This window comes from Gracilinanus agilis, chromosome 6 (assembly GCF_016433145.1).
Source record: "Gracilinanus agilis isolate LMUSP501 chromosome 6, AgileGrace, whole genome shotgun sequence".
NCBI classification, from domain to species: Eukaryota; Metazoa; Chordata; class Mammalia; order Didelphimorphia; family Didelphidae; genus Gracilinanus; species Gracilinanus agilis.
In genome coordinates this window covers 191,530,857-191,552,582 of record NC_058135.1, presented here as the reverse complement: position 1 = coordinate 191,552,582, position 21,726 = coordinate 191,530,857, and the positions used below count along the sequence as shown (strand labels likewise).

Sequence of the window (21,726 nt, the reverse complement as noted above, 5' to 3'; positions counted from 1 at the left end):
GGACCTATGCCCAAAGGGCTATAAAACAATACATACCCTTTGACCCAGCCATATCATTGCTAGGTTTATATCTCAAAGAGATAAAAAAAAATGGCGGGATATGGGGAGGACCTATATGTAAAAAATATTTAAAGTAGCTTTTTTTAAAGAGGGCAAAGATTTGGAAAGTGAGGGGATACCCAACAATTGGGGATTACAGTGTATGATTGTAATGGAATACTATTGTGCTGTAAGAAATGACCATCTGGAGGAATTCAGAAAAACCTGAAAAGATTTACAAGAACTGAGGCAGAGTGAAATAAGAACCAGGGGAACATAATATAGTGGCAGGAACACTTTACAATGAATAACTGTGAATAGCAGCTATTCTCAGCAGTACCATGATCCAAACCTATTCCAAAGGACTCATGATAAAAAAATAGTATCTACTTCCTGAGAAAAAAAGAACTGAGTCTGAATTCAGACCAGAGTAAAGTTCTCACTTTCTTAACTTTTTCTTTTTGAGTCTTTTTCCACAAAAGGATTAATATGGAAATGTTTTACATGAATGCACATCTAAAATCTATATAAGAATGCTTACCATCTTAAGAGAGGTGGGAGGTTGGAGGGAGGCAGGGAGGGAGAGGGAGAATTTGAGATTCAAAATTCTTTGAAAAATGTTGGAAGCTATTTTCACATGTAATTGGGGGAGGGATTAAATTAGATTTTTTTAAAAGAAGAAATCACAGAAGCTTATGCAGGCCAGTCATGACAGGGGATAGAATCTAGGAATATTGGATGATAATAGTTGAAGGAATGGCAGGTGGTGTGGATGACAAGGTTAGCTATGGGGAAAGTGGGATATGTTCCATCTTTCCACTCTCAGTTTAACTTTGGGGTTCATGTCATGGTTTCACTGGAATTATGTCTCAACTACAGGGAAAGGGATAGTGAGGAATCACTGCCCTAAAGAATAAAATATCCTTCCAGGAACTATGAGAGACAACCCCAACTGTCTTCCTAGCCTTATGTCTCTCTCCTGAATTTTTGCTCCCTAAATCCATTATCACTCAGCAGCTGAGTGAATAACATCTGGAAGAGGTTGTCTCCATGTTCTCATTTTATGCTTTTCGAAAATAATTGAAATTTAGCTTCCTTACTTATCACTGGACTAAAAGAGTTCTCATCAAGGTCACCAATAAAATCTTTCCTGCTAAATCCAATGACCTTTTCTCAGATATCATGAATCATTTTTTGTAGCATTTAATATTATTGACCACTGATATTCTCTCCCCCATTGGTTTTCAAGACATAACTCTCTCCTGGTTCTTTTTCTACCTGTTGGACTACTGTTTCTCAGTGTCTTTCAACATCAGTTTCTTGACTAGGTACATATAAGTACTCTGCCCTGGGCCTGCTTTTCTTCTCTTTTTGTACTTCCTCCTGATGATCTCATCTGCTCTCATGGGATCAAATGTCATCTCCATAGAAATAACTGTGAAGTGGGCATATATAGCCCTTTTAACTCTTCTGAGCTCCAGTCTTAAATCTCAGACAGCCTATTGGACATTTCCATTTGAACATCCCATAAGCACTTCAAACTCAACATGTATAAAATAGGACTCATTATCTTTCTACTTAAACCGACCTTTTTTCTACCTTCTCTTTTTATGGTCAAGCTTTGCCATTATTCCACAAACCCAGTCATCCAAATGCCTGGAATATGACATTTTTCCTATTTCCTAGCCTTTGCACATAATATTTCTCATTTGGGAGTGCTCTCTGTCCTCACCTCCACTTCATGGAATTACTGGATTCCTTCAAGACTCTACTCAAGTGCTCCTTTCTTCAAGAGTCCCTGATTACCCCTGTTCTTGGTGTCTTCTCATTGAAATTACATTGTATTTGTATTGTATATATTTGGTGTTTTCTTATCTGGAAATGTGTTTTATCTCTGGAAGAAAATGCAAGCTCCTTGTGGTTATGGGTTGTTTGTATTTGCGTCCCTAGCACCCAGCACAGTTACAGTATATATTATTTATAAATTCTTGTGAACAGGTTGATTAATGGAAAAGAATCAAGCTAGAGTTTATATGCTGGTAAAGATGGAGTATCTTCTCCAGTTCCTTCACTCCCACTCAGGAACCTTAGTTTCCAGTAGCTGCCAATTGTGCCCGACATTTATTTAAGGAGTGTAAGGGCTGCACTTTTGGTTACTAGCATTAGTAGCTAGCAGGATAAATTAATTATGAGTGTAGTAAAGGAAAGAAAAGATTCATATGTACATTGCTAAATTTTTCAGTTTCTTTTGGAATAAAGGAGGGGTGGGCATCTGATTATATTGCTGAAATTTTTTAGCTTCTTTCGGATGAAAAGGGATTGGTGGAAGTGGCATTTGGGTTTTCCAATGTCCCCAGGTGTGTAACCAGGGGGGAAAAAGTCTTCCTTCCTTCCTTCTTTCAGCAAACGTCAAGGCCCTTTACGGATTGCGGAACCTTTCTATCCCATGCCTCTGGGGCTGCTGGGAACACTAAGAGGAACGGACCGGCCGTCCCTGCAGTTGCCTGGTAACGCCCGTGGAGTCCCGGTGTAGTGTCCACCGGGGCTGGCGTCCCGGCCAGTACCTCGGACCCGGGGTCCAGTTTCCCCGCAGCAGCGGCTCGGTCTTGCCTCGACCTACAGACTGGCCGGCAGCGCGGGGAACATGCTGCAGGAGGAGGAGGATTTGTCCCTGACCATCGCCCAGATTGTCCAGAAGCTCAAAGGCTCTCGACTTTATGCTCAGCTGGAGCGCCAGGCCTGGGTGAGTGATTTGATGGGCCTGACTCTGCCCTGCCCTACCCGTCCCGGCCTTGTCTCTACCCTGTCCGGGGATTTCTCGGCATTGTCATCCCTTCTTTGCTGCAGCATCAGCCTCAGGGGCCCCAGATCCAGAGGCCGCGCCTTTGTCCCTTTCTGTTCGCTCAGGTCCTGCGTGCGCGCCAGCCCCTTTGCGGCAGCATAGATCCTGGTGGGCCTTGGAAGCCAGGGTTTCCAAATGCCCCAGAGCCTCGGGGGGTCTCTTTGTTTATTAATTTTGGGGGAAAAGGGGAGGGAGAATGCATGCATTGATTGCATGCTCTTCGCTTCTGCCGGGCAGATCCGGGGCTACTGAGATGTATGAGTGGAGGGGAAGAAGGGAGGGTAGTCACCTCCAGATTCCCATTTCCTTTGATTGTTGGTCTGCCCCAGGAGCAACCTTTCAGCACCATACCCTTCCCACTTTACCCCTATCACCGACAAGGTTTTGCATCTTGGGAAGACTTGTAATTAATGATTTTGGGAACACTTATAATTAATGATTTAAAAGAAAAAGAAAAAAACAACCCTGATATGTACATTTGAAGTTGTAGGCAATGATTTTTGTGAATCAATACATTGAAGACAAAAAGGTTTTTTCTTAAGCTTTTTAAATATAATTTACATTTTTAAAAAAGTTCTGTCTAGTCTTGGAATATTTTCAATTCTGTTACTCCTTTGAACCTTCAACAATTCCCCAATTTTGCTTTTGAATTACAGAGCACTAAATTTCCTTCCGCTCTTTTAAAAGTACTTGAGTTTGCAAGCTGAGAAGATTACATGTGCTATATACTCATGTTTATTCATTTGTGTCAGTCAGTAAACATTTATTTTGTAACTGAAAAATATTTTACTTTGTCCTACTGTGTGTCAGGCTCTAGTGCCAAGCCCTGGGGATACTAAGAAAAGCAATCCCTGGTCTCTAGGAGGTCACAATGTAATGGGTAAAACTTATGCAAACGAACAAAGGAGCTTTATACAGGTTAAATTTGGGAAAGATTATCTGTGGTAGGTAGGATTTTAGCTGAGATTTGAAGGAAGCCAGGAAGCGGAAATGTGAAAGACAATTCCTGGTGTAAACGTTTGTTTTAAAAAACTTGTGTTTTGTTGTTGTTTTTTTTTTTTTTTTCAAATTACTGTAAAAAGAAAGCTATGTGATGTTACTGGTTAATAGGAGTGCCTCAACTTTTGGGAGGATTAAAAAATAACTATCCAGGACTGCAGAAAAAAAAAAATGAAAATCCCAAGAATTTATAATATAGGAATAGAGTCCACAGGAACGTGGGAAACTATTTGATATTTTATGAAAGAGGTAGTTACAGACTGTTTAATGTTAAGAGCTGCTGCTTCTCCGTTGCTCTGCATCTCTGGGAAGAACTCTCACATTTCAAGACAATGGCAAGGCAAAATGGGCACACCCTTTAGTCTGAGCTATGTGAAGTGTTGAAAGTTCCATATTTCTGCCCATACTACCCTAGGCCCTTTCCTCTCGCGGAACCGTTATGATGTAAAACTCTGGGTTCACAGCGGGACTCAGAGAAGGAAGCACATGCAGCGTCTGCAGTTGCTTGGTTACGCGGAAACGTCCCTTTGTTAAAAGGGTCCTGGAGAAGTTTCTGTCAAATTGAGTTTAACGTTTCCTCCCCGGGACCCAGCGGTTTTCCCTCCCCCACCTGCTGCCTGTCCCTAGCACCAAAGGAACATGCTGCAGGAAGAGACGGATCTGTCTCTTATTATTGCTCACATTGTCCAGAAGCTCAGAGGCTCCAGGTTGAGCACTCAGCTGGGATTTCAGGCTTCAGTAAGTGCGGAAAGAAGGCCGAAAACTGTTGGGACTTCGATTTCCTACTCTTTTGGGAGCCTCAGATTCTTAAGATTAAATCTGATGTTAATTCCTTTTTTTTTGTCTTTTTCATCCCTGGGGCAGGATAAAACATCAGTATCGCCTGCATATTATTGCTAGTTTGTCTCAAGTCTTGGGCTTTGGGTTTGTTCCGAAGTGAGGTTCATCCCATGATTTCAAATTTAATACAAGTCTTATAGTTCCTCTATCATCATTAGTTTTTAGTATCCAGGTAAAAAGATAGGAGAATTTAAGAATTCTTCATTTAGAATTTTTTAAATGCTAGGAAGTTGTTTAATAAGTTCTTCAATGAAACATTTTTAGTATTACTTGTATTTATGTATCCATGTATATCCTTGCTTCTTTACATTTAAATGTTTTCCCTGTTTTAAAGAAAAATATTTTTATTTTTCTATATTTCCAAAACTAGTATTTCATCAATTATTAGCTGTTCTCCAAGTTTTAAGTCCTTAGAAAAAATTTTCTCTCCCTAATTTTAACTTTACTATGGTAATTTCATTAAAATGACTTAAAAGTAGAGGACAAAGGCAGTGATTTCTGTCTAGTTTGAAATATGGAAACAATGTCCAGTTTTTAATTGGGAGAGACCTAGAACTCTGTGTTATATAGATCTGGAGTCATTAGCATAGAGATAATTAATCCCAGGTAAGCTGATGAGAGAGAAAAACAGCTACAGAAGCAGACATAGACATAGACACATGTAGAACACAGTTAAATCAACTATACAAAGAACAATACTTTGGGGTACATCCATAGTTCAGGAGAGGAGTCTGCGGAAAGGTCAAATAGGTAGAAGGAGAACTAAGGGACAGCAGTGACACAAAAACCTAGAGAAGAGAAAGTATCCAGGAGAGAGTGGTCTGCAGTGTCAAATGTTGTAGAGGGCTTAAGGAGGTTGTGAAATGAGAAAAAAAAATTAGCTTTAATCTTTAAAAGAAAATTGGTGATGATTTGATTGATGATTTTAGAGTGATGATATAAGTGATGAGATTAGAAGACATTAAAAACTTTCTTGAAGGTTGACTTTAAAAAGCTATTTAATCCATGTGGATCTCAGTTTCTACATCTTTAATTTGAGGAAGCTACCTTAAGTTTTCTCCAGGGTTCTTTGTAGCTTTGTCTTTGGTCTGTGATCTATATTAATAACCTTAGGGTGATATTTTACTCCCTCATTTCTCAGATCCAGTAAGTTCAAGTCTTTTATTGATTCCATTTCTGCAACAATTTTTGTATTTGTTTCTTCTGTATTCTAACTGCAAACACTATATTATAGTACGATTTGTCTTCTAACATCTTTCTGCTTCTATTTTCCCCTTCTTTCTATCCCTTAATCTTTATTTAATTTTTTTTCTCTTTAGACAGTACATGTGACTTTGTTAGTAGAGGAAGCTTTCTGTCATTGCAGATTTGTGCCTATCTTCTCTGCAATTCATAGTCTTAGAAAGTTGTCTGGGGCACTGAGGGATTAATGACTTTCTCAGGGTCACACTGACAATGTAGCACTTGGTAACTATTAATAGTATAATAATATATTATATATTATGTTATATAATATATAACTAATAATATTAGAACTCTGATGGGAAAAAATCTAAAGTCTCTGACCCTCTCCAAATTTCATAAGGCAACTGTTCTTTTATCAAGACAGGAAGGAGGCCAAGACACTTTTCTTTCTCTTCCCACTGAAGCAGTTCACAAAGGATTTGTTAGAATGTCTTTTACCACTAAGTTGCCAGACACTTGAAAGTATACTAGTTAGTTGATTTTGTATGAGCCCCACAGGGCATGACTGAAGCTCATCAGCTGATCCAAATCTATTTTATGGCACATCTAGTTGAAATGCCTTTGATTCTGTTGACCATTCTCTCGGATACATTCTCCCTATACTTTCATAATATTGTTCTTCTAATCCTTAAACCTACTTATGTGGCTTGTCCTTCCCAATCTCTTTTGTACGATTGTCGTTAATATCCCACTCGTTAGGTATAAGGGTGACACAGGTATGTTCTGATAGTTCTGTCTTTTTATGCTTCTAAGGGATTTCATCATCTCCCATGGTTCAATTATCATCTTATATTTTTATCATAATATAATTTCCAAATATATATATGTAGTCCATCATTCTTCTGTGCTATTCTTTTGTCTTTAATTGTTTGCTGAACATTTCCACTTGGATACCCTAGAACAGTGATGGGCAAACTTTTTAAAGAGGGGCCAAAGGAAAGAAAATGCTCATCTGTCAGTCTGTTTCTAAGGCAACTCTTTCAAAGTTTCATTGTATTGTATCCTACTCATTGTATTCCTCAGATTAGGAATAATGTCCTGCCGCTGGATAGAACATTTCACGGGCCTGCATCTTGACTGCAGGCCTTAGTTTGCCCATCATTGCCCTAGAACGTTTCAAACTTGAACTTTGAAAGCCCAAATTTATTATATTTTCTCCTAAATCCTACCTGTCTTCCTAGTTTTCCAATTTCATTCCAAGACCACTGTCATGCTTTTAGGCATCCACATCTGCAGCCTCAGAGTCAGCTTTGACTCTTAAGTCTCACTCATCTCCCATATATAGTTGTTTACTAAGTCTTGGCACTTAATCACATGGTGTTATTTCCATTTATCCACTTATTTTCACTGATATTCACTCTCATCTAAACATTTACAATTGTCTGATTAGTTTTCCTACTTTTTTCTCTTTTGATTACATTACTTTCTACCATTTTTCAAAATAATCTTCCTAAAGCAGAAGTCTGCCACATTACCCTGCTATTCAAAAAGCTTCTGTTCTCTTTATTAACCTCTAGAATAAAATTCACACTTTTCTGATTGAATCCAGATTATAAAAGAGCTTGGATATTAGTCTTTATAGATTTGTTTGCTATTACTCTCATCTCATGAATTCTGCCATTCAGTCACATGCCCCTAATTGTTGTTCTTACCAGAATATTCCATCTACTTTGCTTTTCCCTCCTCTCTAATTCTTGCAACTCCCAACTCCCTTCAGGGCTCAGTTCAGGGTTTTTCTCCTTCATTGGGCCTTTCCTAAATGCACTTTTTATTACTTCCTCTCTCTCTTTGCTGCAGAATCTTTATATTTACTTTGTAAATATTTTGTGCTTACTCCTTTGTGTGACATTGTATCCCATCTCAATAAAATGTAAGCTTGTTTTAGACAGCAACTATTTCTTTTTTATTCCCAGGTCCCTGAGTCAGTCAGTGCTAAATAATTTTAGTTACTTAATATTCTTATTGTCCTCAATGATACAACCTATATAAAGGCATAGAGTTAGGTGGCAGAGAACACAGTGGAATGTCATGGAAAAGGAACACACAAGCTGACTAAAATGTGTTTGACTAGAAGGTAGAAATATTTATGTAATTAGCCTAGAAATGTAGCTTAGATCCAGATTGTTTTGGGTTTTAAATGCCAAACTGAGGAGTTTGTTTTTTAATCTAAAGATTGTGAAACCAAAGAGACTTTTAAAAAAGAGAATGGAGATGGGGCATCTAGGTGGTTTAGTGGTTAGAGCCATGCTGAAGATGGAAAGTCCTGTGTTCAAATTAGATACTTCTTAGCTGTGTGACCCCGAGCAAGTCACTTAACCTCAATTGCCTAGCCCATACCACTCTTGTGCCTTGGAAATGATATACTTAGTATTAATTCCAAGACAGAAGTTAAAGGTTTAAGAAAAGAAAGAAAGAAAAGGGAACAATGTATTCGGACCTGTGATTTGGGAATTTTAACATGGAAGACAGGAGAGGGAAGAAAGATTTGATTCATTGAGACCACTAAGAAGCCTCTATTGCTTCTAACTGACCTTTTAAAACTTCCTAAAATTTATCCTGAACTTAATACCCATCGTCAGATGACTAATTAAATGCACAAAATAAAAAGTAGAATCTTACATAAAACTTCATAATTAAGTATAGAATCAGAGTAACAGAAAATCTAGAAAATTTGTATTCCTTTCCAAATTCTTAAAGATATGTTACCTTTTGCAACTTTTTGCTTGTTGTTAGCTTTTTAAAATTCTTTTTTTTTTCAAANTGATTCCATTTCTGCAACAATTTTTGTATTTGTTTCTTCTGTATTCTAACTGCAAACACTATATTATAGTACGATTTGTCTTCTAACATCTTTCTGCTTCTATTTTCCCCTTCTTTCTATCCCTTAATCTTTATTTAATTTTTTTTTCTCTTTAGACAGTACATGTGACTTTGTTAGTAGAGGAAGCTTTCTGTCATTGCAGATTTGTGCCTATCTTCTCTGCAATTCATAGTCTTAGAAAGTTGTCTGGGGCACTGAGAGATTAATGACTTTCTCAGGGTCACACTGACAATGTAGCACTTGGTAACTATTAATAGTATAATAATATATTATATATTATGTTATATAATATATAACTAATAATATTAGAACTCTGATGGGAAAAAATCTAAAGTCTCTGACCCTCTCCAAATTTCATAAGGCAACTGTTCTTTTATCAAGACAGGAAGGAGGCCAAGACACTTTTCTTTCTCTTCCCACTGAAGCAGTTCACAAAGGATTTGTTAGAATGTCTTTTACCACTAAGTTGCCAGACACTTGAAAGTATACTAGTTAGTTGATTTTGTATGAGCCCCACAGGGCATGACTGAAGCTCATCAGCTGATCCAAATCTATTTTATGGCACATCTAGTTGAAATGCCTTTGATTCTGTTGACCATTCTCTCTTCTTGGATACATTCTCCCTATACTTTCATAATATTGTTCTTCTAATCCTTAAACCTACTTATGTGGCTTGTCCTTCCCAATCTCTTTTGTACGATTGTCGTTAATATCCCACTCGTTAGGTATAAGGGTGACACAGGTATGTTCTGATAGTTCTGTCTTTTTATGCTTCTAAGGGATTTCATCATCTCCCATGGTTCAATTATCATCTTATATTTTTATCATAATATAATTTCCAAATATATATATGTAGTCCATCATTCTTCTGTGCTATTCTTTTGTCTTTAATTGTTTGCTGAACATTTCCACTTGGATACCCTAGAACAGTGATGGGCAAACTTTTTAAAGAGGGGCCAAAGGAAAGAAAATGCTCATCTGTCAGTCTGTTTCTAAGGCAACTCTTTCAAAGTTTCATTGTATTGTATCCTACTCATTGTATTCCTCAGATTAGGAATAATGTCCTGCCGCTGGATAGAACATTTCACGGGCCTGCATCTTGACTGCAGGCCTTAGTTTGCCCATCATTGCCCTAGAACGTTTCAAACTTGAACTTTGAAAGCCCAAATTTATTATATTTTCTCCTAAATCCTACCTGTCTTCCTAGTTTTCCAATTTCATTCCAAGACCACTGTCATGCTTTTAGGCATCCACATCTGCAGCCTCAGAGTCAGCTTTGACTCTTAAGTCTCACTCATCTCCCATATATAGTTGTTTACTAAGTCTTGGCACTTAATCACATGGTGTTATTTCCATTTATCCACTTATTTTCACTGATATTCACTCTCATCTAAACATTTACAATTGTCTGATTAGTTTTCCTACTTTTTTCTCTTTTGATTACATTACTTTCTACCATTTTTCAAAATAATCTTCCTAAAGCAGAAGTCTGCCACATTACCCTGCTATTCAAAAAGCTTCTGTTCTCTCTATTAACCTCTAGAATAAAATTCACACTTTTCTGATTGAATCCAGATTATAAAAGAGCTTGGATATTAGTCTTTATAGATTTGTTTGGTATTACTCTCATCTCATGAATTCTGCCATTCAGTCACATGCCCCTAATTGTTGTTCTTACCAGAATATTCCATCTACTTTGCTTTTCCCTCCTCTCTAATTCTTGCAACTCCCAACTCCCTTCAGGGCTCAGTTCAGGGTTTTTCTCCTACATTGGGCCTTTCCTAAATGCACTTTTTATTACTTCCTCTCTCTCTTTGCTGCAGAATCTTTATATTTACTTTGTAAATATTTTGTGCTTACTCCTTTGTGTGACATTGTATCCCATCTCAATAAAATGTAAGCTTGTTTTAGACAGCAACTATTTCTTTTTTATTCTCAGGTCCCTGAGTCAGTCAGTGCTAAATAATTTTAGTTACTTAATATTCTTATTGTCCTCAATGATACAACCTATATAAAGGCATAGAGTTAGGTGGCAGAGAACACAGTGGAATGTCATGGAAAAGGAACACACAAGCTGACTAAAATGTGTTTGACTAGAAGGTAGAAATATTTATGTAATTAGCCTAGAAATGTAGCTTAGATCCAGATTGTTTTGGGTTTTAAATGCCAAACTGAGGAGTTTGTTTTTTAATCTAAAGATTGTGAAACCAAAGAGACTTTTAAAAAAGAGAATGGAGATGGGGCATCTAGGTGGCTTAGTGGTTAGAGCCATGCTGAAGATGGAAAGTCCTGTGTTCAAATTAGATACTTCTTAGCTGTGTGACCCCGAGCAAGTCACTTAACCTCAATTGCCTAGCCCATACCACTCTTGTGCCTTGGAAATGATATACTTAGTATTAATTCCAAGACAGAAGTTAAAGGTTTAAGAAAAGAAAGAAAGAAAAGGGAACAATGTATTCAGACCTGTGATTTGGGAATTTTAACATGGAAGACAGGAGAGGGAAGAAAGATTTGATTCATTGAGACCACTAAGAAGCCTCTATTGCTTCTAACTGACCTTTTAAAACTTCCTAAAATTTATCCTGAACTTAATACCCATCGTCAGATGACTAATTAAATGCACAAAATAAAAAGTAGAATCTTACATAAAACTTCATAATTAAGTATAGAATCAGAGTAACAGAAAATCTAGAAAATTTGTATTCCTTTCCAAATTCTTAAAGATATGTTACCTTTTGCAACTTTTTGCTTGTTGTTAGCTTTTTAAAATTCTTTTTTTTTTTCAAATGTGGAGTTATATAGTTAATGTATATGCTATTCTGGTTCTCTTGTTTACTTTTTATGCTTGTATTTCTTGTTTTAGGTATCTTTCCTCTGTTACATTAAAATACCATGATTTATTCAGCCATCCTCCAGTTGTTGGATATGTAGTTTATTTACAATGTTTTATTATTACAGATATATCTAACAAGTGAATGTTTTTGTATAATTATGTGCATTTCTATATATTAAGTCTTTTAAAAAAGACATTTTAAGGAAAACATGTTAGTTTTCTAGGCATCATAGCACAGGAGATAATGTTAGCAGGGTACAGATTTTGTCTCCAACTATGTAACCATAGGCAAGTCACTTAACTTCTCACAAGATTTATTTACTAAGTTAAAAATTACAAGTATTTAACAGGGATTCTTGTTTAAAAGATTTTATGATCCATACTCTTTGTTATCAGGGTTTTTGAAACACTTGCACCAATCTATAATACTTTTAACAATGTATCAAAGTGCCTGTTTCTCAATAGCCTTACCAATGTTTATTTTTATATTTGGGAGCTTATTTTTGATAAATTTGTGTTTTTAAAAGATGTGTACAGAAGAGTAAAGCAACTGGTTCCAACTTATCTTTTCAGACTGCTTTCACATTATTCCCTTTCATGTGCTCTATAGATTGGCCATGCTATATTACTTGCTGTTCTCAGAAAATTTGCTGCAAAAGCAAAGCACACATCCTATATGAATAATGTTAAAGGCTCTCAGTAAAGCCCAAAATGAGCTGAGGATGGCAAGGAAAGCCACGGACATCAAAAAGGTGCTTGCATTTGTTTATGTTTTTAGCAATTTTAAAGAAAAAGAGAATCAGAAAAAGACAATATTACTTCTCCAAGTGAATGGAACTGTAATAACAACTGATAGAGAGAAGGTAAAATAATTTATTGAACTATTATTTTGCTCATTTTCCCCACTCTGGCAAGAAGAATGGTCTTCCCCTATGAAAAGATAGAACAATTATAGCCAATAAGAAATTTAAACCAAAGATAGAGAATAAAGAAGCACATGGTTTCCCTTGGTGAGCTCATCAGCAGACCCAGATTAACTATATCTGAGAGAACTGACAGATGCTATTAGTGAGCCCTGGTCAGTGATCAATGGAACATTGTGGAGAATAGAAGTGACACAGAACTGAAGGAGAGCAAATGCTGCTCTGATTTTCAAAAAATTGAGAGTAGATTATGAAACATCCACACCTTCATAGTAGCAAATTTGATTTTTATTACTGGCAAATATCCAGGTTGCTTTAAAAAAAAGATAGAATGTTTGAAAAAAAAAAAGATAGAGAATAGCTAGAAAAGGAAGTGATCAGTGAGCCAGAATGGGTCATGCCAGAACAGATCATGGCAAATTAATTTTACTTCCTCTTTTAATAGGTGTTAGATCTTCTTTTAGACTGGTAAATCAATAGAATGTTTAGATATAATTTGCTGGATTTTAGCAAAGAATTTGACATCACCTCTGTTGCTAATATTGTGAACAAGATAGGTGGAATAACCAGCTTGAAGGCGGTCTTCAACAGAGTGCCTGGAGGATTTGTGTTTGGCCCTATCCTACTTAATGTAGTATTAAAGACTTGAATAAAGGTAAAGATAACATGTTGATTCTATCTGTAGTTGGCATAAAGTTTACACAATTGACAAAATTGAGTCCAAATAAAACATGATGGATTGAAATGTTTTGAAGAATCCAATAAAAAGAAATTGTATAGGAATAAGTATAAAATCTTATATATGGGCTCAAAAAATTAACTTAAATGCAAAATAGTAGACGTATAAATATGAAATGGTTCATCTAAAAAAACAGTACTTCTAGTGATCTGAACATTTAGTGTTAAGTAGATAGTTTGATATGATAGCTAAGAAAACTAATATTAAGAGAAAGCAAAGATCCATTTTTATGTTATTATGCACTTAGTATGTTAGAGGTACTGTGTTAAGTTCTAGAAATACAAATATAAAACAAAAATGGTCCCTGTCCTCAAGGAGCTTACATTTTTAACATGGGAGACAACATGAAAAGACAGCATAATATAGTGCTTAAGACTTAGAAGTCAGAAAGACCTGAGTTTAAATCTATCTCAGAAACTTAAGTTGTAAGATTGGGCATTTAACTTTCTCTGCCTCTGATTCTTCATCTGTAAATGAGAAGACTGTGACCCGGTGCTGGAGGATGCTGTGTTGCCCTTTGATCTTCTGTACTTTGCAGGGGTACTGTGGGTGCTCTTACTTCTAAGATCCAACTTTGCCTTCCTCTGCTAAGGCTGTATCCTGCAAGCCAGAATGTCATCACTCAGCTGGTCTCCCTTAATTGATGCAGTCAAGAGCTACAAAAAGATGTCTCAAGAAATTCCCAAGGATACTCACCAATTATGCCAATATTTGGAGTCCTGTTCCTGTCAGTGGTCATTTTTAGTGCAGGAAATCCTTTCTGTTGCCTGTCCCCCCTCACTGAAGAATCCAGGAGCTCCTGACATATCAGACTCACAAAACTGTCACTAAGACCAGAAATGTCCACTTCAGGATTGCCCATCTCTTCTCACAGGAGAGAATATAGAGCATAATATTTTCAAAAAGCCAAGACACTCCTCTATGTCAGCACATATAATCTCTCTACTATGTGTAAGCATGAGCCATTTCTGCTAGATTGATAGAGAGCACCTGAGCTCTGCAGGGGTCCCCCTCAGTAGAAATTTGGGAGAAAGAGAGATAGTTCACAACATGGGAGTGAGAGTAGAAACATTTAAAATTAATGAGCTACCCCTGCCTATCTTCAGAAAATAAACTGGGTTGCAATTGGTACATTTGTCCATATCCTCAGTTCTAGGAAGTTGCTTGGGCTCCTAGGTAGAATTAAGCATTGTCCTTTCAAGAGTCTCCCTCAGTGGTTTGCACCAAAGAATCACAACAGTGGTCATGTAGCATAAATTTATTTTAGCTTCTCAAATGCAAAACTAAAAGAAGAAATCAACAACCTTCAAAGAGTTCCTCAAGTACAATTATGATGTTAAAATTCTAGTATCTACCTTGGTTTGAATTCTCCCACTCTTGGGAGTCTTTATGACTTTTTAACTGACTGGTTATGCCCACAACCAGTTATATGCGACTAAAACTGCTTGTTCAACTACATGATCATATCCAAAAAGTCACTCAAAACTGAACAGTTATTTCCTCATTCACTCCCAAATATTCCTTCCTTAAAGCTGAGAGAGATTTTATTGTTGTAGGCTTCCCCCTAGGCTTTGGCAATACTGACCATTAGAAATATTATTCTTTCAAAGGTAGAACAGATCTCTTTAATTGTATTTATTCTTTTCTAGTGTGGAGAAAAATCACTTTCAATTCCCCAAAATTCAATCCCTCCTGACTGCTTTGAAGGAAATATTCTAGTAGAAATTGAAAGAGGTTTAAATTCCTGGTTTAGGAGGCCACCAGCAAGTTTTCTCTCTAATTTCCCAGGGTTGAGAAACCTCATGGTAAGCAACCCTATCTATGAACACATCACTAAAAGCATTTCTCTGAACATGGAGGCCAGTCTGGGCTAACTTTTCTCTATATTGTCCATCACCTACTTCAGTAAGATCATTCTGTCCCAATTCTGCATTAATTGTCCTATGTTAGGCCTGATGCAGGCTAGTCCCCTCATAGTTTGTGTTCAATATTGGAATGAAATGAGATACTTATAGATTTAGCAAGTAACAAAAGGAGATTTATCTAGGCAAAGCAAGGAGAGGGATATTCAAAAAGTATACATTCAGAAGATATCTTTGAGTTGATTCAGTGAAGCAAAGCTCCCTTGTCTGAGTTGCCCATAATGGTCTGTTAAACAAACATCAAAAAATTTTTAGAACTTTTCATGGCTGTTTGGTACTTAGGCAACGAGAAAGTGATTTCAACAATTCAAGCCTTTAGTTCTCCAAACCAATCAAGTCTCAAGAATAATTTCAGTACCTGCAAAAAAGCCCTAACTTGCATAGAAGCAGGGGCTAGGTTATTGCTTAACTCACAAGATCATTAATAACTTTCAAGAGAAAAGTTTATTTTTTAAAAAATTTTTTTTAATTTGTCTTTTGTTTTTACATTACTCTATTTTCCACCATATTCTTTTTCCTACCCCTCCCAGAGAAGTGTTCTTTACACTAATGAATTTTTTAAAAATAGGAAAGTTTAGTAAAACTGACCCACATTTTGGATGTCATTTGCCCCAACAACTCTGATTCTCCTCTTGAGACAGGAATAGTGGTCTCTCTAAGCACTAAATCCCTGAAGATCAGAGTAGTTGTAAGGTTTCGATGTCTTTTTTATAGCATATGCCTTTCCCTCAAAAGATCATTTATCACTGGTACCCCATTTCTTTGCTGAAACAAAAATTCTTCCTTTCTCTTCTTTCTGCTTCAATCTCTCCCTTTGCTTCTGTTCTCATTTTCCTCTAGGCTATCTTGTTAGGATACCTCATATATTCCTTCATTTCTTCTTCCTCTCTTCCCCCTTTTATGTGTACTCCCATTTTGTAATTTTGTGCCACAGAAAACATTGAATCGCCTGTAAATGAGGTGTTGAGATTTAATTCATGATGTTTCATGCCTGTTTCTTCAATATTTTTCTCTTTGAGTTCTGCTTTCACCTTTTGTTCATACCTGTACATTTAGAAAGAAAACTCTTAATGATCTCTATTGTTATTTTATTATTATTATTGGTTGCCATATTTGTTTTCCCTGTTATATTTGTTTTCTGAAGTGTATGAGAAGCAAATAATTTTTTTAGGTCAGGTTTTCTTTCTAGGACTTTTTGGATGTCTATCCTTTTTCATTTATAATTTAACTCAGTTACAGAATAGGTTACCTTAGGCTGCACCTTGAGTTCCTATGACTCTTTGGAACATATTCCATTCCCTCCTGGGGTATGGAATAGTCTTTTGTTATTCAAAATTTGCTTTCTCTTATAATGAAGGCCTTTCTTTTTGTCTCTTGCAAAATTTGTTTTGTCTATGGGACTGTTAAGTTTAACCATTATATGTGACTTGAAATTTGCAGAATGGGATTTTGTTTTTAGATGATTCATGGATTCTTTCAACTGGCACTTTGTTTTCTGTGTTCAGGTATTATGGTCAATGTTTTTGTTTTACCTTTGACTGAAGGTGATTAGTTTTTTGACTTGCCATATTCTTCGTGAAGCCCTCTAAGTCTTAAATTGTTTTTATACATCATATCTTCAAGATCAGTTGGTATGCTCTGCTTGTATGGAGATCATGGAAGCTTTTAATGTTATTATTTTATGTTATTTAATGTTGCTTTTAGGTTCTCTTCTTCAAGATTCTTTTTCACTTTCATGTATTTATATTACCAGTTAGTTATCATTTCCTTTTGTTGCTTTGGTGAGATTTTTCTAGAGTAGATTCAAGTTTTTCTACTTGGCTAATTATTTTTGTGATGCAGGCCATAAATTCTTTCATATTTCTTATTTCTCCTTTAAACGATCTTAAAATAATTTGCTGTGGTTCCAAGCTCCCTTGGGAATCTACAAAGGTCCTCTGCCTCTTTTGGTGCTGATTAATTTCCTGATTTGGAGGTCATTTTTTGCTTTACCCTTAAGATCTTACCTTTTGACTTAAGGTCTTGAATTGAGTTTTTTCCTCCTGAGATCTCTGGTAACTTCATTCCTCCCCCTCCCCCATTAATTCCCCCTATTGCTCTCTTTTTGATTCCCTACCTTTTGATAGCAGTTTCCGTAGAGGTTAAAGCATCTTCTCATACTGGACACTTAATGGTTTACCAGATTTAATTTTTGCTTCAAGTGACTTCTGGAAAGAACAGAGATAACTGCAGTTAAATATTGTGTTCTTTCCCTCAGACTTAGTGAATGTTACACAGGTTCATATACATGGGCCTGCCTTTTTTCTCTCTGTTTTTCTGTTCTCTGGCTAAGCTCTCTTGGGACACACAGAATGCTACTATCCTGGTATTGCAGCCTGAGCAAATTTCTTCCATTTGGACTTCTGCACATTGGGAGGAAGGAGGTGGTTGGGGTGTACAGTTGAGACCTTTTGTAAGCCTGTGGGTTGGCTTTTGAAGCCCTGCCTCTGGGAACATGGAACTTCAGAGTAGAAGAAAAATTACCAAGTGTGTTAAAGGGGTAGGGATTTTCCTTATTTGTTTTCTTGGTGACCTGTACCATGAAGACAGATTAAATTACTTCATCTCTTGAACTTAATTCCTTTTTTGAAGATTTATGAGTCCATGAGGCTTGAAGGAAATGTCTAATCCTCTAACTTGTTGGTCATATAGCAATGTTAATGGATAAATCTGTCCTTTTTAGGTTTTAATTACTCTACTCTCTTGTTTCCTCTTCTATCTGTGAAACCCTCCTCTGCCAGTACATCTTCCATATCATATCTTCTAATTGTGTGTATTCTTTTTCAAGGCTCTGTTCTGGACAGTCTTTTTCTCTATACTCTCCCTTGGTGAATGCATTAGAACCCATGGATTTAATGATAATCTCTGTGCTAATGACTCACAATTTTCTATATTGTTCCACTTTCTCTCCTTAGCTTTAGTACCTTACATCCAACCACCCATTAGATATTTCAAACTGGATATCCTCTAATATCTCAAACTCAGTAAATCCAAAACTGAATTAATTTTTCCCCTCCCTCTTCCATCTCAATCCACTTCTTTCCCAATTATCTTCATTTATGTTGAGGCACCACCATTATTCCAGCCACCCAGGTTCATAGCCCCAGTGTTAACTTTACCCCACATAGCCATTTGCTAACTCTTGATTGTTTTTTTATTAACTTCCACAAAATTTCTTGCATCTGTTTCCTTTTTTTCCCTTCCTGTTCTCAGAACCATTGCCTTCATTCAGTCTCTTATTATCTTTCAGTCTTGAGGAATCCTTTTTCTTATTGCAATAGTCTCCTAACTGCTGATATTTCCTTAAATCTTCTCATCTTCAAAGATCCATACAGATATGAGACTAATTTTCTGTCAGCTCCCTAACTAATTAAACTCTTAATTTTTCCCTATTACCTCTAGGATCAAATACGTACTTTTACAGTCTGACCTCAGTCTATCTTTTCAACTTTATTATACATTATTCCCTTTCTTACACACTGTGATTCAGCCAAGTTGGACTTTCTTTTGATCATCACAAATGATTGTTTCCATTTATGTGCCCTTTTACTGGTCTTCCCTCTCCTGCCCCTTTTTCTTGAATGCATCATCTTCTCACCTCTGCTTTTAATAAAGTCTAGTTTATTTTTATTAGTCATCTCAAAGACCATTTTATACTGGAAGTCTTTTCTGATATCTCCTAATTACTAATATTCTAATCTCCCCTCCAAATTTACCTTGACTTTATTTTGTAAATAGCATTCTCTTATTTATTTTCATTTTTCCCCCCATGATAGAATATAAAGTTCTTGACTATTTTTTTCTTCTCTTTGTATTCTCAGCACCTAACACAGGTGTCTGGCATTTATTGAGCATGTAGCTTAATAAAATTATAAAGGGAGTAGGTGATGAGACTAGAATTCAAGCTCAACTTATCTGACTCTCATTCTAAAACTTTTTTTTTCTATATCATACAGTCTTCTGTTTTGGAATAAATTAGAATAAAAAGTATAATATGAGTGAAAACCCTGGTAAATATAAAGAAGATAATCTCTACTAGGAATGAATAAATCCATGTTCATTTGGTACAAAATTAGAGGAAGTTAGGATACATTAAGATATGTATCATTACTCATATGAAATCTTATCCGAGGGGGGGTTAGCCACTGAACAAAATTATGTCTAAGCACATCATAAAGATGTATGGAAGAATTCAAATAGTGATGAGAGATCTCTTTGAGTTTGATACATTCAATAAAGTTGTCATGTGTACAAGGAAGGGAAAATTGCATTAAGATCTATTGCCTGCCTTTTGGGGTTCATATGTGAAAAGGTAAATATGTACAAGTTACAAGTATTTTCATTTTGAGTGTATTACAAGCTATTGTCCTTGATTCTACTATTTTAGAAAGAAATAATAAAGTCCTTTATTTGTTAGTCTTTTCAAAAGATAGGTGTTTATGATGTTGGAACAAGGAAATGAAGTTTATTTGCAGTCTATATACATATACCATATCTACTTCAGTTTGAACATTGGTCAGTATCAACCAAAAGACTTAATTTTAACAAATTTATTTATTTTTTACACATAACAGGTTAGTCTTCAGAAACCTGAGATTAAACTTGAAACCCTCAAAGAAGATATTAAGGAGTTCTTTAGAATAACAGGTTTGTAAATTAGCTACTTTTTGTCACGCTAAAAGAGGAATATTTCTATATATCTGTATCTATGTCTATATATACATATACAGAGGAATATAAAATAATTACTTTATTCTCCCACCCATAAAATTACTTCTGCTACAGTCTCTTTGAGGAAAGGAATGAAGAATAAATATAAAGAGTGAATGAGTTTCTGGTTGCAGAGAGGATGTTTCTGAAGATTCAGTCAGTGCTGAGTAAATGACTAGTTACATTAATGAATACTAAATGACTTTATCCCATGTGAAGAATATAATAAGCATAATGGATTATCTAATAAGTTTAACAGACATGATTTATTTGCCTTTAAGTTGTGATTTCTGATTTATTTTTCTCCTTTGTATTCTCTCTTCCTTCATATTTTTTATTTGATTTCCCCTAACTGAAAAAAAAGAGGTAAAATTGCAATTAAAATGTGTGTGTGTATGTTTGTGCATGTATGTATAAGGATCTTAAAAAGTCATCTTGTCCAAACTAATTTTTTGTTTGAGGCCCAGAAAAATTGTGATGTAATTAACAGGATAATGTTAATTAGATCTTTTAACTCCTAACCTACTGATTTTGCTGCCACACAGGGTGCTGAGAAATACTGTGTATTCTGATAGAAGGAAAGAAGGGTGGGTGGTACTTCTATCCCAAAAAAATGCTGCATAATGTTCTTTTGTTCTTTTATCAAAGACAATTGATTCAGTGATGGCTGTGACACCCAGTGTTAGTCATTAGAGCTTGGTGAATTTGTAGGAGAGTTTTAGGGAATGAAACAATCACTATGATAACATAGTTTCACATTGTATGGTTAATAGCAATAAATAATTTTTTTTACTGAAACCTATATTTTACATTTTAATTTTACAGGTTGGGAGAAGAAACTTCATAATGCTGTTTATAGTGAACTGACTGTGTGAGTTTTTCCACTGATTTTTAGATTTCTCTGTCATGCTGCATGCATTCTCATTTTCTGTCCTTAACTACCATTTAAGGATCTTGTGAAGATGAATAAAATAATCAATGTGAAAATATTGAAGGTCTTAGAAGAGATGCTGTGTATAGCATCTTGGTACAATTAGCCAATATTTTGTTTAAAATATTAGTGTTGCTAATATTATCCCAAACCTTACTACAAAAATTTCCTTATGAACTTGGTATATTTTCTATTTTTATTGTTAATAGACTGAAGATTTTTAGTAATATATCACATCCTACATAGTAGAGGAATGGGACATCTCATAAAAGTGAACTTTACAGATAACTTATGTAGGAAAAGTTTTTTAAAAATTAATCATTTTGAATGAAAATTTCTTCTACTTACTCATAGTTAATTAGCAGCATAATGTTGATTAGATTCCCTTAACTCATACTCAAATGCTTTTACTACTCTACCAAGTATATCTTTAATGGGTGGGGAAACTAGATAGTTATGCCTATCAATTTGGACAATTTTAATATTGTCCAAAGAGTAAACAGATTTTAAGTAAGAGTGTGAGGACATTTCCTGTACATATTTTTTTTTTGGTGAGTTATCTCTGACCCATCCATTTTGGCTACTTTTAGGCATTTTTCCCCCTTGCTCTCTGATTTTAGCTTTATTCAGGATAGTTGAGGTTGTCATTTGATAGTTCCTGTATAGACTTCTAAGGGACAGTGAGAACAAGAACTGTACAAGATGAGAAGGCATGGATGAGTTGAGTGCTTCACTTTTGGTGAGTGTATACTCATATCAGTAATTTCACAGAATTTATTGAGATAGTGAAGTAAATAAATAGAATAAGACATTAAAAGATTAAATTATATCATCAATAAAATG

At 35.7% G+C, this 21,726-nt stretch overlaps 1 protein-coding gene across 2 annotated transcripts in view; it reads left to right on the top strand.

The window, feature by feature from the left end:
• Positions 1 to 2,615: 2,615 nt before the first annotated feature.
• The window catches only part of TBC1D19 (TBC1 domain family member 19), a 108,634-nt gene continuing 89,523 nt past the window's right edge, over positions 2,616 to 21,726 (top strand). Inside the window, exons 1-3 of one of the 2 annotated variants that reach the window (XM_044680775.1) lie at positions 2,616 to 2,782; positions 19,817 to 19,889; positions 20,778 to 20,823. In XM_044680775.1, the coding sequence (XP_044536710.1) occupies positions 2,684 to 2,782; positions 19,817 to 19,889; positions 20,778 to 20,823 (218 nt within the window). In that variant the 5' untranslated portion in view covers positions 2,616 to 2,683. The remainder of the gene's footprint in view (positions 2,783 to 19,816; positions 19,890 to 20,777; positions 20,824 to 21,726) is intronic. The other variant, XM_044680776.1, reaches the window with a different exon arrangement.